General features: G+C 33.5%; 1 protein-coding gene across 4 annotated transcripts; it reads right to left on the reverse strand.

Annotated features, from left to right (window-relative positions):
* Positions 1-7,158: 7,158 nt before the first annotated feature.
* On the reverse strand, positions 7,159-17,341 carry LOC114164891 (ankyrin repeat family protein / regulator of chromosome condensation (RCC1) family protein). Of its 4 annotated transcripts, none has more exons than XM_085671042.1 (11): positions 17,114-17,341; positions 15,582-16,242; positions 14,670-14,847; positions 14,350-14,578; positions 13,366-13,505; positions 12,820-13,109; positions 12,109-12,321; positions 11,523-12,014; positions 9,291-9,947; positions 8,259-8,795; positions 7,159-8,059 (listed from the first exon to the last, which is right to left on the reverse strand). In XM_085671042.1, exons 2-11 carry the CDS (start codon positions 15,855-15,857, stop codon positions 7,832-7,834), a joined length of 3,240 nt encoding a protein of 1,079 aa, XP_085527168.1. In that variant the 5' UTR covers positions 15,858-16,242; positions 17,114-17,341; the 3' UTR covers positions 7,159-7,831. The 4 variants fall into 4 exon arrangements, with proteins under 4 accessions (XP_085527168.1, XP_085527170.1, XP_027905449.2 ...); XM_085671044.1 differs by having other exon boundaries at positions 17,104-17,341; XM_028049648.2 differs by having other exon boundaries at positions 17,119-17,334.
* Positions 17,342-18,032: the final 691 nt, after the last annotated feature.

Below are 18,032 nucleotides of genomic sequence, written 5' to 3' on the forward strand. Positions count from 1 at the left end.
CAACTACTGGGTTGACAGTAGTGGTCTCCCTAACTATCTTGTGTCTTGGACTCCATTTTTTTCCTACATGATTATCTTTTGTAATAATGTCCTCTAACATTGCTTTTTCCTTCTTTGCTGGCTTTTTCTCAATTTCAATATTTTTCCATGTACATTGCATTTTCATTAAATGTAACCTCTTTGCTTTTAATAACATTTTTATTTTTATCATCCTAAAAGCGATATCCCATATCATCTGCTCCAAAGCCAATGAAAATGCATTTTCTTGCTTTTGGTTCAAGCTTGACCCTGTTAGTATCTCTTACACGAACATAAGAAACACAACCAAATACTTTCACTTTCATATGAGAAAGACTTACATCCTTGTCTTGCCATTCCTCCTTAGGAATCTTGAATCCCATGGGAACTAAGGGTTATTTATTAATGAGGTATGTTGTTGTGCTTATTGTTTTTGCCCAGAATGTCTTTGGTAACCATGCATGAACTCTCATACTTTTTGCCCTCTCATTCAAGGTCTTGTTTATTCTTTCACCAACACCATTATGCTTAGATGTCTTGGGAATAGTTTTAATCATTCTAATTCTACTCTCAGCAAAACAATCAACAAATTCAGAATTACTATATTCATCATCATTACCAGACTTTAAACATTTAGTTTGTAATCTTGTCTCTTTATCAACATCATCTTTTCACTTCTTAATGGTGATAAATACTTATAATTTTTTCTTCAAAAAATAAACTCATACATTTCTAGTGGAATCAAAAGTGAAGGTGGCATAGTATTATTATTCTCTTAATGATGAGATTGATATTGGTCATACACATTTGAATTAACAAGCTCCAACTTTTCAACCTTGGGCATCCTCGCTATCTTGACAAAAGTAACTCTTTTCTACTTCCCAAACACATATGGTTCATAGAAACTAACTTCTACCTCTTTCAGTTCTAGAATTTTCCCCTTTGAGACTAATACCTTCATACGCTTGAAACTAACTTCTACCTCTTTCAGTTCTAGAATCTTCCCCTTTGAGACTGATACCTTCATACGATTCTACCTTATGTGACCAAGTCTTTGGTGCCACAGAGTCAAAGGGTGACCAACATCATCACTAATTGAATTTACTTCTTTTACATGTAATTTTAGCATGTAATCCAGTCGCGAGCAACAACTAGATTACCCTTCACCACCTTCCACTAGCCATCTCCGAAAATGACTCATATCCCTGAACATCCAACATGTCCATAGAGATTAACATTCTCTTGAGTCCTAGAACATATATGACATCCTCCAATGTCCATACTATACAAGTAGAAGTCTTTGGTACCACAGAGTCAAAGGGTGACCAACATCATCACTAATTGAATTTACTTCTTTTACAGGTAATTTTATCATGTAATCCAGTCGCGAGCAACAACTAGATTACCCTTCACCACCTTCCACTGGCCATCTCTGAAAATGAATCATATCCCTGAACATCCAACATGTCCATAGAGATTAACATTCTCTTGAGTCCTAGAACATATTTGACATCCTCCAATGTCCATACTATACAAGTAGAAGTTCTAAGATTTATATCTCTCATGCCTGGAATGTCTAAAGTTTCATCATCTGCTAGACGAACTTTCCTAAAATTTCCAGTTTTGAAAATTTTCATCAAGTCCTTGCAAGGAGAATAATAGAAAGATGCACCAGAATCCATGATCCAAAATTCAAACTTGCTCCCAACACAAAAAATCAACACATCATCAATGTCTTCTTGTGTTGTACACATTGTGTTGTACACATTGTGTTTTCATGTCTCTTTTCTTTAATAGCAACATGATTAGTACACTGGCTTCTAAAGTGGTCGTTATGTTTTAATCCAACAGGTAATATCCTTGTGAGGTTTGGACTTTCCTCGCTTCTTAAAATTTGATCTACTATGTCCAGAACCTTATCCTCTTTTAGGCCTTCTGCCTCTACTTTCAGGGCTTAATAAAGAACATGTTTATTCTTCGACGTTCCTTCTACGAACATCCTTATTAAGGATTAAATCCCTAATTCCTTCAAAGGTTAATTTTGTAGTCCCAGATATACTAGTTATTGTCGTAATAGTTCTTGACCAACTATCAGGCAACGAAGATAGCAACAATAGGACTTGTACTCTATCCTCAAATTTAATATCCATTGAAACTAATCTTAATAGTAAGGAATTAAATTCGTTCACATGATCTATAACAGTAGTACCTTCTTGCATCTTCGTATTAACTAGTTGACAAATTAAAAATACCTTGTTTGATGCAAATGTTTTTTCGTACATGTTTGATAATATCAAACCATATGTCGTGTTCTCATTGACAATATTGTAAGCAACATTTTTCGCCAATGTTAATTTGACAACGCCCAAAGCCTGTCGACCTAGCAACTCCCAATCTGTTTGAGACATAGTTTATGGTTTATCCTCGAACAAAGGCTAGTGCAGTTTCTTCTAATACAGATAATCTTCAGTATGCTTTTCTAGAATCCAAAATTACTTTAGTCAAAATTGTCAATCTTCATTTTCCCATCTTCTACCATTGCTCTCTATTGCGTGAAACCCTAAACTTTTGATACAAGTTGTTGGGGTTCATAAATACACACTCACACGAACAATTACAAGATAACTAAATAATAAGAACATAAAAGATTTACTTGGTTCAATAAAATATTATTTATGTCCACAGTTCTAATAGATGATATTTCAAATTAATTAGGTTTAAAATTACATGAATATTTATAAAAATAAAGTAAGTAAATAAGTCAAATCCAATAAACCATTCAAACACAACATACTTAATATTGGATCTCGAGTAAAAGGCATGATGATGATGATGATAATAATAATAATAATAATAATAATAATAATAATAATAATAATAATAATAATAATAATAATATATAAATTAAATATTAATTAAAATATTAAAAATAATTACAATAAAAAAATAATATCATTGATTATATTAATAGTAAAGTTGTAATTTTATAATTAAATACTTCAAAATAATTTTACCAATTAAAATATTTTTTATTTAAACTAATCGCTCGTATTTTATTTTAATTTAATTTCAACTAATCACATTTTATTTTAAATTAATTTCAACATTTAAAATTAATAATATTAATATAAATAAATGTATATCATAATAATAATAATAATAAATTTTATCGTAGGAGTAATTTGGTCATCCTAAAATTTCATTACTAAAAGAAATTATCATTCACCTTAAATAATTCACAAATGTTTCTTTCATTTCTTCACACTTTTCACTATTTTTCGTTTAATTCAAATAACCTTTTTTTTCTTCTCGAATTCATTTTTACTTCTTCAAAATCATCTTCCAATTCAAACAAAGCCTAACAATTATAATTCAACTTTCTTTGGGCGACAAAGAAGTGTGTGAAAGCAAAGAAAAAATAAAAATAAAAATGCTTAAATAATATTTTGGTCCTTCCTTTGCTTAGTTTATTCAATTTTGTCTTTGTTTTTTGCCCGTTCAAATTTTGCTAAAATATATTCAATTTGATTCTTTTTCATGAGACTGTTTAAATTGATAATCACATAGTGTAAAGGTGGTATTATTTCCATTACGTTGTTTTAATTATTATTTGTGTTTTGTTTAAATAAGTCATTATTTTAGTTAAATTTTGTCAAATTAGTCTTATCCTCTACTTTATTATCCTCAAACTCAACTTCATCATGTCTTTTACCATACTCTTCTTCATTACCCTCATCTTCCATTTCATGATCTTCGACCTCTGCATTGTGTTTGATTATATTAAAAGCCTTAAAATGCAATGAAAGAAAATGACAAGGTAAAAGAAGAATTATTTCTTTAAATATGTGATAAAAATGATAGAAATATATGACAGATGACACAGGTTTAAAAATTGCTTAGTTCACTATGTTAGACAAAATTAGATTCTGCCTTCTCTTTTATGTCGATCAATAATTTTGAGAAATTTTAGACCATTAATTTTGAATATCTATATTTGTTTACGAAACAGTATAAGAAACTAATAATTAGAATGTATATAATATATAACTATATTATATATAGGGGAAATCCTAGTTCTTAAGGAAGGAAATTTTGGACATTTATTTTTACCTTTTTACCTTTTAAAAAAATGTAATTTATTAACTTGAACCAAAGTTTAGTAATATTATCCAGTAGTAATATTATTCCATTGTTCCATGTTATTTGATGTTTAAATAGTCGACATCATTTGATCAATTGAACGGTATATGAAGGAGATTATGATCAATTATTATTTCATACATAATAAATTGTATATAAAGGAGATTAATTATAATTAATTTATTCTTTCAAGCATAAACGGTAACATCTTGGATTAGTAAATTTTTTTTACTAATTCAGAATATTTCATCCTTTGTTATTAAACATAAACTACACACATATGGCCACAAATATATTACATTATTCCTCCATAGTGTATATATATATATATATATATATATATATATATAATATTTCAAAATACAAAATTTCTTAAAACAAAATAGAAGAATAATAACATGTAGTATAAAATAAGCAATGTAGTCAACCGTATATTTTCTCTTCCTTAACTAGATCATTGCTAGGAGACCCATGTTCATAGCAGAAAGAAGATCATTCCAAAACAAAAATAAACTAGTATATTTTTAAGAATGAAAAAACGTATAATTAAATTCAAACATTAAGATCAAGAATAACTAATTCCTTTAATCAAACATATCATATGAGCAAATCATGATAACATGATAACTAATTCCGATAACATCTTGACTTACAAAACTATAATTTTACCAAGTCTTTCTTCATGACAAGGTTAATTCACTTATGTCTGCTAGAAATGGTCAATTCAAAATCGATTCTGATATATGTCAACAACAACTCATTCAAAGCTAAACAATCTCTTAAAAGTTAACATATTTTCGCCTAACACCCCAACTCAAACATGAAAGTCCTTAAAAGAGTCGTGCCCAATGCATGCCATGTGGCACCCAATGCTAGCCCTCCATGCCCAACGGGCTAAAAGAGTGCCCAACGAAACACCCTTAAAGCTCCCAGGATTTTAATCTAAGAGTTGTTAGAACTCAATCCCATAAAACCGACTTGTAAGGTAAAGATTGCACCTCCTTACGCCAAGGTATATTCATTTCATGTGTGGGACTAGAAATTAGTGGATGGTCCGTTAACAGTCTCATATCGCATGGAACAGAATGTCCAAGAAAATTCGCTAGAACAGACTCTAATTTGGCTCTAATACCATGTTAGAAATGGACTTTAAACCTAACTCAACCCCACAAAACCGGCTTGAAATGTGAGGTTTGCACCTCACTTATATATTGTAAATTGGTCTTATCTCTAATCGATATGAAACTTCCAACAAGAATAGTACATAACAATCCCTAAGTGGACAAAGGTGTAAATCTCTTCGCTAAAAGTCATACGATACACTCTTTTCTTTGATAAGATAAGCAAAAAGTTAAAAACTTTTTTAAAAAGATAAGTAAAAGGTTAGAAACTTTTAAAAGAAGAAAGTTCTTTTAAAGAGATAGTAACTTTTCATATAAAATGAACTCTATTTAAATTATTTCTATTTATATTAAATTTTTAATAATAAAATATTAAGTATATCTTATAAAAACTCTACCACATTTAAAGAATAGGTAATTAACTATTATAGCATATAATCCATCTAGAAACATAATTCAATCAGAAATTAAATTCGCTTAAACTTTTGTTTTATTTAAAGTAAATTAAATTGATTTATTTCCATGAACAAATTAAATAACTTAATATAAGTATTGCCAAATTAAAAATATTTATATTATTCTATAAAAATTTACATTCATTTTAATATTATAACCTTTTTAATATTTTTTAACCTTGTTTATATATATGTATGCAAAATGCAAGGACTTAGAAAGTAAAACCAATATTTAAAAGTAGAACTTAATTATTTTATTAATAATATGCATGTTCTAATAGTTTAAGTTTCCAATATGTTAAACAAAATTTACTTATTTTTTCGGTCAAACAAATAAATATAAAGAAAAGGGATGGAGAATAAGTTGTAAGAATGTGAAAGTGAGCTAAGTTAGGTGATTCAACCTCGTGAACCTGTTGTAATTCGACTCAATAGAGTTGGCAACCCAACATATCAATGGACAGGTTTTTGCGACCAACCCGCCACTCGTTTGCACCGTTAAAAGCATGTGTTGGCTCTTCATTTTTATTTGGTTGGTTGATTCTTACTTTCTTCATCAGCAAAACCACCAAATCCAATCTCACTCATCTTTTTCTCTTCCTCAACGTTCAATTAAGCCATTCGTCAGGTCACATTGTTCCTCTTCTGTGAGCTCAACATTCAACAAGAGGTTCATTTTTCTTCTTCCATTTGTTTCTCATCTTACACAGAGAGAGCAAGTCAACAGTGAAGGTAATCCACAATGACAAAGGCTTCGATTTCGTTTCTCCTTCTCTCCATAGTGATTGTGATTAGGGTTTCTCAGGTTGGGGTTTATAAGGTTCTTGATTGAAGTATTTCGATCCGGTTGACATTGGGATTTTTTGATCAAGGATTTTTGAGATTGAGAATTTTTGATCGAGGTTTTTTGAATTGTTTGTGATTGGGATTTCTCGATCTGGTTATGATGATTTTGTGAGTTAGGGATTTTGTAGATTGGGTTTTCGCAACATAAGTTAGGTTCTTAATGTAGAGATGAAGATGATCTGCATATGTTGATAGAGAAAGGTTCTCGTTGTAGAGATGAAGATGGTAAATCTCTTACATCTGGTGATGGAGAAAATGAAAGTCAATGATGATGAAGAATACGTTAAGCTCGACAACAAGGCAGGTTTAATTTAATAACCCATTTTCTGACGTTGACCCCAACTCAAATTTGACAGATCAAAAACGGGACAAGCCTAATGAGACCGAATTAATCCATTTTAACATCCTTTGTAAGTTGTTAAGAAATCTATATTGATTCAGAGTAGACGGATAGACAAGCACATTCAAAACACTCAAGTTTGAAACTTTCAACAACACAAAAACATGCAACACCTTTTCTTTTCCAACCACAATCTTTTCATGTTTCCTAAAGTCAATGTTGCTTACCAAACCCAGGCAAAAGAACATGAAGCTTTATTGAAAGTAATTAAAGAACTTGACTTGCAAAGCTAAAAGGATAACAATAGTCCTAGCATACTGAAAGCTTACAATAACCAATTTGAACAATTATTATGACTCCAAAGTCTAAATATCTCTTTACTAAATGGAACAACATAAATGCAGTAGAGAAGGGTCACAACTCAATGTGGACAAGTGTAATATAGGGGTGTGAAATTAAGGGTTGAAAATTGATGCAATAACCTGATATGGGGCCATACACGGCCCTTATTCGGAAAGAAGTGCCCTCTTATTCTGACATTCTTGAGCCTTGAAGCAACTTGAGTCAGGAAAACAGTAACCATGTCTGCCCTTGACATCAGGTTCAGGATCATTATTGACCAATCTCTAAGTTGAGACGGTTAAAAATGAGTACATAAAAAAATCTTGGGTCATATACAGAGCTAGTTGGGAGAGCATAGAAATGGGAAAGACCCATGATGCTAAGAAACTAAAGCTACGATTTTGATTTGAAAAGGAAGGATGTACACTGAAACTATCTGTACAGATTAAGATATTGTACTAAAAAGGAAAGTGAAAAGAGGATAAGAAAAAATGGTAATACTCAAGGTAGAGGAGAACAGTAAAGAGCCCCTTCTTGCAACTTTATTAGGTACACATCATTGGTTAGCATCAAGATTGCTTCCTGACAATCTTGACACTGCTATAGAAGCGCTTGAGATCTTTCATAGCCTTTTCCTCAATTTGAATAGAACGAATTGTGGATGGTGTTTCCACCTCAGGCTTGAACCAGCGACTCACTCCAGTTGTTTCCGACGGCGAGCCACCTTGACCGGAAGCAATGGAAAACCCAGCTGTGCTAGTCTTTGGACTGTGTGAAAGGCTCTGTTGTTTCTTTCCCTGTATGTAAAACAACATTCCATGATTGAACAAAAGTATACACTAGAAGTTGAATGATACCAAAAATGCAATCAAAACATAATAAATAGGCCAAAATGCATAATGAGTTATCTATCACCTAATGATTCAAAGCAGGCATTACACAGGTACAACTGTAGCAAGAGAACGAGAACATGAAAGGAAGAGTTCAATAACAAACCTGCTGCATTTGGATGTCCCTTAAGGATGGCCTAGAAGGATGGGGAGGGGTTCCTGAAGCAGCCCAAGGAGGGGTATTTATTTCTCCATCAGATACCTGGGAACTACGAGTTGGGGTAACAGGTATTGGGCTGGAAAGAAGAAATGAACTCAACTTTATCTTAACCCCATTGCCAAAATCAGAAAGATCTTCCACCTTGTCCTTGCTCCCGGTTGGCTTGTTTATCTTTATTTTGCCTTGTTCATCCTGGATTTCGCGAAGAGAAGCAGAACCCTTCATGAACTTGGCCCCACCCCATGCAGGACCATCATTTTTTGGTGTTGGTGGTGGAGGAGGAGCCACCTCTTTCGGTGCTTCGTCAAGAGCACCACTTAGAAACATAGAAAGCCCACCCTTCTTGCTCTTCTTCTTTGAAGCTTTTGGTGACGGACCCTTGGCTTTCAGTAACTCTAAAGCATCATTCTTCTGCACTACAAAAGCTAAATCTTTTGCACCCTGGTCTACTGTGATTTGTTCACAAACAGCATCCTCTTCCACCTATATAAAATAAAATGTAGAATTTTTAAGCATTACAAGGAACTGTGCAACTAATTCTAGTTTATAACAGAAAGTAAAAGACAAGAACTTCATTAAGAAATATTTCATTAAGAACTTCATTAAATGCAGTACAGACAAGAACTAATTCTACAAGCCTTGAAATAGGTCCAAACCTCATTGAATGTTTTACTAATGAACTACCCAAGCCAGGTACGTCAACAAAATAAACACTATTGAGCACTCTGAATTAACAATGCTTCAGAGTTCAAATTGCATATCTAACCCAGAGAAGCTAATCAAGACAAATGCTCTCAAAAAAGGGTCCAATCTAAAAATACAAGTGATAAGCCTATAACTGGTTTTATCCAGTACGCAATTACTTCACTCTACTGAAAACCTTAAAGCACAAGAAAACAAGATCAAGAAAATAAAATAAACAAAAACGTGATTTCAACCTGTGTTTTCGAATAGTATGATAGCACATTAGAAACCAACCTTTGGATCAGAAATCCCCATGATGTGAATGTCCAACAGGTCCTCCGATTTGGGAATGGCTTCACTTTTAGAGTGAACAGATTCTATTTCTGCCTGCCCTATGTTTGATTTGCCACTCTTTCTCCTTTGTTTCTTTGATACTTTACCCTTCTTACTGCCTTTCCCTTCTTGTAAGGTAGAAGATGATTCTTTATTTTGTGATGTCTCAACAGGAACACCTAGCTCTGCAAGTGAGCTTTCAAGTGCTGACTTAGATTGAAGCTTTGCAATCTGCTGGTCATCAAGAAGATGTCCGTTAGACTGCTTATCTTCAAGCATCTCAATCTGCTGCAACTTCTTCCTTATAGCTCGGATTACTTTGGAGATTTCTTTATCAGAATCGTCCTGGGGCTGTAGAAAGGAATCTACTCTTTGGACTTTTTCCATCTTCAAGGGTTTGTCACGAGTCCTTTGAAACTCTATCTCACTATCATCCTCTTCGCTGTTAATGATGGCCGGGAGGGTAGCAGTCGGTGTAGGAAGCCGACGGTGACTCCATGGCTCAGATGACCTCTGGTCTAGCAACCTCTCAAGGTTAGCAAGAACATCTGGTGATGCACTTGCTATGGTATGTGATGAAACTGTAAATATGTAATCAAGGTTGCGCATGACAATCTCCTGTAACCAGTAAATCATAACAGCTTTAGTATATAAACACTTACCATGTAAGAGATGTATATGGAGCTAAGAATATCAGCAAAGACCAGTTGATGTACAGGGCTAATTACATGATAGAATTATACAATGCGTGTAATGCTAGAAGATATCACCTAACATTAATGTAAAATATCTCAGTGAAGTATACCAGTGCAAAAACACGTGCAAATATGGAGTACAATAAAGCACAACCTAACAAATATTACCTCATAAAGTTAGTAAAGAAAAAAAAAATCTGGTAAACAAAGCATAAGAGACAAAAAAAGTGAAGAAAATTACACTGACAGCAGAGATTCAAATCAAATAATGTAAACATAATACTTCCTATGTTTGTCTTTTTATTTTCATCCACCAAATGCATGTAATCCTTTCAAATTCAGAATACACTGTAACATTTTTCCCGATTTCTATGATTCAGTGATTCACTTAAAAATAAAGTCAAAAGTTTTTTTTTTTTGTCCAATTTCAAAAATAATACTTATTCATGAATACTTTGCAAACAATAATATTTAATTGCAATGGATATACATACACTAACCAACACAGATGATGAAACTCTGTAACAAATGAAGAACAGTAGTAGCAGTAGTTTTCATGTGTTGAGGAGTATTTTTCATACCATCTCTAGAAAATGTTTGTGGATTTTTGTCAATGTAGTTTTTGATATCTTTTATTGATAATTTTTTCCAGACAAGTTGGACTCATTGCCACTTTAGAAACATTCATTCATATAGAACTTTTAAAATAAATTTGCAATACCATTTAATATATACACTAAAAAATATTATGTCCACCGGAGCTATTATGATCAAGAAAAGAGAATTATTAACCAGCAAAGATTGTACGTAAGTATGAATATGAGTCTAGAAACTAACGGTCCCAAACAGGTGTTAGTACACCTATCTACTTTTTTTAAAATTAGAGAAATTAAATATTAATTATATCTAAATAAAAATTTAATTTCACATCAGGTTCTCATGATACTTGACAGAAGTTTGATTATAAAACTATATTGTGATGTACCAAACAATTGTGTTTATGTGGACAGAAGGAAATCTATTCTTCAATCAAGTAGCACATCGTACTTCTATTGCTTAAGAGAAAGCTTGAGGACAAATAATAACTACTCTGTTCAATTTAAGTTTATAGTTTTACAGTCTTTGTTTATTACCACAGTTTTGTCTAACCGTCTGCCAAATATATGGCAGTGACTTTTGAACTCGTGAATTTACTGCCAACAATGAAATGAATAATTTCCAGCAAATCAAATTCAAATCGTGTTACTTTCTTTAAATGTAAGCTTGTTCAAGTTGATATGCTTAAGATGACAAATGTCAGCATTTACTTCATGGTCTTAGCTATTGTGTATGTGTGTGATTGTGTATGCGATTGTATGTGTGCATTTGCATGTCGGATGCCATGTAATTAAAAACTTTAAGCAATAAATTATATAATGAATAGAGAAGCAAGAACAAAGCTCCAATTCATTTGAAACATTATATTGCAAATATTTCATACAGTAGACAAGACCAGTACCTCACAATATTTCTTCAAATCATCTGCTCCAAGAGAATCAGCAATCTCAAGTAGTTGTACTGCATTCCGTGGCTCCACTAAACACTCTGCAGCTACTTTTTCACAAAGGCTTTTTAAGCTGGGTGTAGATCTCTGCCTGCTAGTGTCATTTTGCACACTAGATATCATCTTACTGGAATCTATATCCTCAAATAAAATGTCTTCATATAACTCTTCTATATCATCCCCTTTATTCAACTGGAGTTTCTGAGAATTCTGAATCATGTTGGGATCGTAGACAGGATGATAGAGTGAGGCCACGATTAGTAAATGTGTTTCACCAACTGAAACTGACGTAGCCTTCTTTACACCATGCAACCGAGTTGCAACAAGGGGCTTATCCTTACCTTTCTTTCCATCCCACATGTAAACATCACCAGTAGCTGTAACAGCTGCAGTCCAGTACTTTCCAGCTGATATATTAACCATATTTCTTCCACACATAGCATACAACTGTTAACAAATTAAACAATAGGCGAAGTGGTTTTACTCACTATGCTTCGAGAAAAATTAACACAAGAGAAGCAAAAATTCAAAGAATTAGAACCTGTTGGCATCTAAGATCCGGATCTGAGGAGACCCAATAAAATAATGCACCATCATCTGTAAGGGCCATGCTGTGTACCATTCCAGCAGCTATAGAAACCACATTAAGTCGTTCCTTGCGGTGAAATTTTATAGGAGTGTTTCCACTTTTCTTCAAGTTCCTACTAACTACAACACGTTTTGGTGTAACAAGTCGATGACCCCAGGTAAATACCTGCGAAATATGGAAAATTAGACATAAAAGATGCAGAAAGTACTGTTATTTCCTCAAAAAATAAATTGGAACACCTACACACACACACACAAGGAAAAACCTAATGTTTGATACAGATATTACATGAAAAACATAAGTTGTTGAACTTGAATATAATTTGGGATAGAACAATAATAGAACTCAAAAAATCAGGTCTTATCCCTCTCTGTAAAATGTGTATATACCAAAACCAGCAGTAGGAAGAAAACAATTCAAATTGCAGTTACCTTTACAATTTCAGGTATTTTAATTAACTTTTGTAGCGTCCTCTATTTATAGGTAGTATTTTAGGCCAAATCTATGTACAGTGCTTGGTGTATTGCTTGCAATACCCAAGAAATCCTATGGGCCTTAGGTAGCCTTTAATTGTAACTCAAATATGAAGATGGTAGCTATAGTTTCTTACAATTATAAGATCTTGAAATTTTAAAAAAATGGCAATAATCCGAAATTAGTTACCTCTCCATCAGATCCTAATACAATTGTGTGATATTTTGCAGCAGAAACTCTGGTCAAAGTCTTTCCTTTCAAGGATTCAACCACATGTGGTGTGTAATTAGATGCTGAGTTTGAGGTGCCATAACCAAGCTGACCCTCCCTGTTACAACCCCAAGTAAAGACTTCACCTAAATCAGAAACTACAGCCGTGTGTTTATTTGCTGCAGCAACAGCAACAATTTTTGACCTCAAAGAAGATACTCTACGAGGTGTGGGTTGTGTATCAACAGAAGGGTACCCAAGCTGTCCCTCTGCACAACAATGAAACAAGAAAACTTATGCCAATTACATCTTTCTCATATTTCACAATGTAGAACAAGGAATAAAGAAAGACTAATTCTTTCTCAATTAATCAGTGATGACTGTAGAAAATTACAAGTTTACTCGATAAAACAAAAAGGAGGGATGAGGGGAAAAGACTACTTTGATGCAGTCAAGTGAAGTAGTTTACACAGTAACAACACACAAGACTTAACTTATATAAACACGAATATCATCAAGCTTTACCTCTATTGGATCCCCAAGTGAACACTTCCCCACCCTGAGTAGCAATGACCGTATGATGCTTAGCTGCAGCAATTGCCATCACTCTACGGGAACCCAGACCAGAAGTCACCTGGCGGGGAGTGATGACAGCAGCTTGACCACTGCAATGAGTATAAAAATATAAACTCTGATTGAAAATTGTCCAAAAGCATGAACTGGTGACAATGACATACCCCCTCTCCATCACTCGTCCATAAAAGGCATGCAACTATTTGAAAAAACAGTAACTAGCAGTAAAACTAAAATAAGTTCCCATTTACTTTTCCTGTAATTTCTAACACAAGTTAACAAAAAATCACTTTCAAAATAAAATTTAAAATAAAAAAAAATGGTTTTTGCATCTTCTAATTTGTGCTTTGAAAGAAAGCAGAGTACCTACTTCTTTATGACATGCATAATGCCACAGTAAATCAAACTATCTTCCCAGTAAAACACCATGAAAAAGTTTGAGACTAAGTACTTCAAATGTGACCATGCACAAAAATGTCCTACACCTGAACCTATCAATTCAATTATGAGCTCTATTGAGCTTGTTTTTAGTTTCAAACAAGCATTTAGTTAAACAGACAATCGGATTCTCATCCATGTTATTATAAAAATGGAAGTGAAGAAACCCAAGGGCCTTTTTGGTTTAAGAAAACATAATCAATTTTCATTTTCTATTTTCAAACGATTTGTATAAGAAATGGTGAAAAGGCAAAAAAGTGTTTTCACCAATTTGTGCACAAATATTTAAAGATAGGAATCAAAATGAAAACAAGGTAACTTTTTAGTAATAATCATTAAAAAATGGGAGAAAAAGTGAACACACCTCTTTCTCAAATCAAATGGCCCCCAAAGAACTCAACATTATTAAGGAACTTACTAAACGAACTTATTTTTTTCAATGTTCATAATCAATAAAATAGCGACCAGTACACACAAAAAGCATGTTCATCTACATACCTGTGTATATCAAAATCAGGATGCCCCAGACGACCACCTCTTCCAAATCCCCAGGTATACAGTTCTCCACGAGCAGTGAGTGCCACACTATGGAACTTCCCAGCAGAAATGAGCTTTATGAATGAACCACCAAGTGAATCAACTTTGCATGGTAATTTCTGAATATGCGCATTTCCAGTTCCAAGCTGATAATTTGCACCACTGCCCCAACTAAAGACCTCAGTTGCCACTAAAGATAGAATAAAAATCGGACTGTCATCCTAAATGATCACTTTAATGGTGACAACAATGTATAGCAATCACAAAACAACAATGTATACCTGAACTGTGTTCATTTCCGAGAGCCTGAAACACAGAGCCAGATAAGAGATCTACAGGTATTCGAGATTTAGAGTCCTCCAATGTAATAGAGGCACCATGCTGAAGAAGGATGCTTGCCGCAGCAAGATGACCAAAATGTAGAGCCCTGTGAAGGCTACTCCATCCTGATTCTCCATCCTAAAAACAACACAAGTTTCAGAATTAGCTGATTATGATAGATAAAGCAATGGTTAAGTGAAGGAATATCAGCTATTCATTTCAATCCTAAGCAGCCACTCCCACTCATTGAGATAAGGAAAAGGGAGGGAGATTCAACTGATATGGTTTAACCTTATATAGTATATGTTATAGATTTTACTAATTGATATGTCATAAAATTGATACGAATAATTCACCATAAATAATAAAGAACCTCAATACCAAGAAAGAAATCTCAGAAGGACACTTCATTTCCTTACAAGTTAGGTTTCTTTCAGTCCCTAATTTTTGCAGCTCAAAAATTCAATTAGATATACATCACATCAAACCAATACAAGTTAAACATTAGAAAACTACAAATATTAACTGTGCACTACCTTCCTAGGAAAGTTTAAATTAATGCTAAATTATACAGACATATTTCCACATTTTATGAATTCAACTAAGATCATGGCAAAGTAGTTGAACAATCAACTAGCAACCATTCACTTTTTGATGTGCATAGGTGATTAGTATAACAGAGAATTACCATCAAAAGGTATACAAATAAATAATTGCACTGGATGGTCTTGAATCTTGAGAACAAAATATGAAGGAAGTAGCAGAATCTATGTTATAAAAAAGGTAAGCAAACAGATGCCAAACTTTTTCTTGACTAAAAGTAGATGTCACACTTGATTGCTAGAAAATGGTGAAAAGAGAAATAGTCTTACTCGGGCATCAGGATCTGCACCAGCTGCAAGAAGCCTCCTTACAATGGGAATATGGTTTCTCCAACTTGCAATATGAAGAGGAGTCAACCCAAATGTGTTCCTCAAATTGATATTGCCCCCACTCTTCTTCAATGATGCCAAGGCCAATTCTACATCATTTAGAGATCCCTCTCGCACTACAAGCCACAAATCCTTCTGGGATCCAACACATAAAATTTTGCGACCTGTTATTTGCGAATTCTGCTTTTGTAGTTGAGGGGAAAGAGCTACTTCCATTACCACCAAATTTGATCAGTTAGCTTTCACAATATTATATCATAGATCAGAAAGATAACTCCAAAGTCTCAGCACTTATATTCCGCTAATCCACCACCTGATATGTCAAGAGCTGGATTATCAAAATCTACTTCATCTCCAGAGTACACTGGAACATCCAACAAAAATAGTCCTGATCCTTGAGTCCGCCAGTCAATTTTCACTAATCCATGGTAACGTAAAATAGTAATCAAAATATCAGCTAGAGATATCCAACTATAAGATGAATTGGCTCTTTCTAATATATCACTAACATCAACACCATTGCGGCCACCATCTTTACCGTACTGTCAACTAGCAGCAACCATTGATGAATCCCAGTGTGGTTCACATGCTACACAGAAATCTGTCATAAATAGAAACACTGATAATGTAATTCATCAATTGCCAAGACAAATGCTACAGGAAAATACTAATTTTACAGGAAAAAAGACATACAAGCATGCACAAGCAACTAAAGTCCCTCAGTACAGAGTCTCAGTCTCACAGTATACAAGGAGATAAAAACAAACAAAAGACAAATTGAACTAAATTGATCCTGTGAAGGGGAAAAAAGTATAAAGCAAAATGTACTATAAGCGTAACTTCACAACAAGATTACATCATCACAACAAAATGAAAATTGAAACCAGTGAGATTTCTAGAAATACAAGATCCATTGGCCCTGTAATTCACAAAATTAAAAGCCATCATCCAGATTATTATAATTCAAAAACAAATCATGAGACAATAATGCAACCCCAAAGGAAAATTACACAAATTTTGAAAGGAAAACAAGCAAGAATGAAAAACCAAACGCCATGAATCTTCATTCAAGACAAGTTTCACAGTTGATCCGTGCACTCAACCTAATTCGCCACTCTCCCACCCAACCACCATTTTCAAAGTCAATAATTAGTCCCAAAAACTGAATCAGGAAATGACAACAACCTCAAAAGAAACACCATCAAGCAGCACATCTCGAAAATCGTAAATAGAGCAAAATCCAACCTTTCAACAAAAATCACAGGGCCCAAAACCATCTCAACAATGTAACACCAACCCAAACAAAACATTTCACTGGATCGTCCCACCACACCCAGAAAATCATTTTCCACAAAAAAATAAAAAACACGAAAAATTTAAGAGACCCAGATGGCGAAAAATCAAGTAGTGTGAAATCAGAATCAGAAGTGAAGAAAAAATGGTAGAAGAATGGAAAGGTTACCTTAGCTTACCTTACCCGATTACGTGGATAGAAACAAACCCAGAACTCAGCAAGGAATAATACAAGAGAAGTACGTCACAATAGTTAAGCTGAAAGAGCTATAAATGGTGATGATTTTCTTTAGCAAAGAGTATCGAAACCCAGAATATACCCTCTCTCTCACACACACATACCAAAACCGTGAGACCAAAAAAATGGCATAATAAAAATAAATCTTTTTTCTTTCGTTACAAAAATTGTATGAAGAGAGAGAAGAAGACATTGAGAAAGGGAGAAGAAGCGGTCCCATCTATGAGGGGTAAATTGGGAATTTCCAAGGGTCTTGGTTTGGACAAAAACACCCCTGACTCGCCAGACTTTGATTCCAACGACGAGGTCCAGGTCTGCGACTATGTTGTTGTGGCTTCACCAAACACTCAATTTTTTTCCGCAAAACAAGTGTTCCAAAATTACACGTGGCAGATTTTTCATCTGACTCGTGGTCTGAAGACCTGAGCCGTAGGACCACACAAGAAAAAGAAAATATTTTTTATTTTACTTAAACATAGCATGCATGCTTTAATTATACTAATTTAAATTAAATATATATTAATCAGAGTTTATTTAAAAATAAAGTATCATAAAATAAGACAGTATTAGTATATGATTTTATGGTAATTATTTTAAAATCATTTGTAATTAATTGAAAAATTAAAAGTTATATAAATTAATTGTTGTACTAGCCGAAAAAATTTTAGAAAAAGTGTTTTGTGTGATTTCTGAAATGATGAGCTTTTATAAGCTTTTAGAATAATTATATCAATTTTCCTTAGGAATTATGGTATTGCACTGGCAGATAATACGTGATTGTGGAGTTTAACCTTCAAATTATGTTTACGAGCCATAACAACTTTTGCAATCACCTAATACTCCATCTTCTTTAATGTTTA

This window comes from Vigna unguiculata, chromosome 1 (genome assembly GCF_037176805.1).
Source record: "Vigna unguiculata cultivar grain cowpea cultivar isolate G323 ecotype 2 chromosome 1, ASM3717680v1, whole genome shotgun sequence".
Classification (NCBI taxonomy): Eukaryota; Viridiplantae; Streptophyta; class Magnoliopsida; order Fabales; family Fabaceae; genus Vigna; species Vigna unguiculata.

Bases quoted from the DNA above. Each gene is read 5' to 3' on its own strand.
- LOC114164891 (XM_085671042.1), bottom strand. From the start codon at position 15,857: ATGGAAGTAGCTCTTTCCCCTCAACTACAAAAGCAGAATTCGCAAATA. The intron at 14,848-15,581 runs GTAAGACTATTT...TGTTGTTTTTAG, and splicing joins GTGCAGATCCTGATGCCCGA to GATGGAGAATCAGGATGGAG. The intron at 9,948-11,522 runs GTACTGGTCTTG...TACTGGTTACAG, and splicing joins ATTTGAAGAAATATTGTGAG to GAGATTGTCATGCGCAACCT.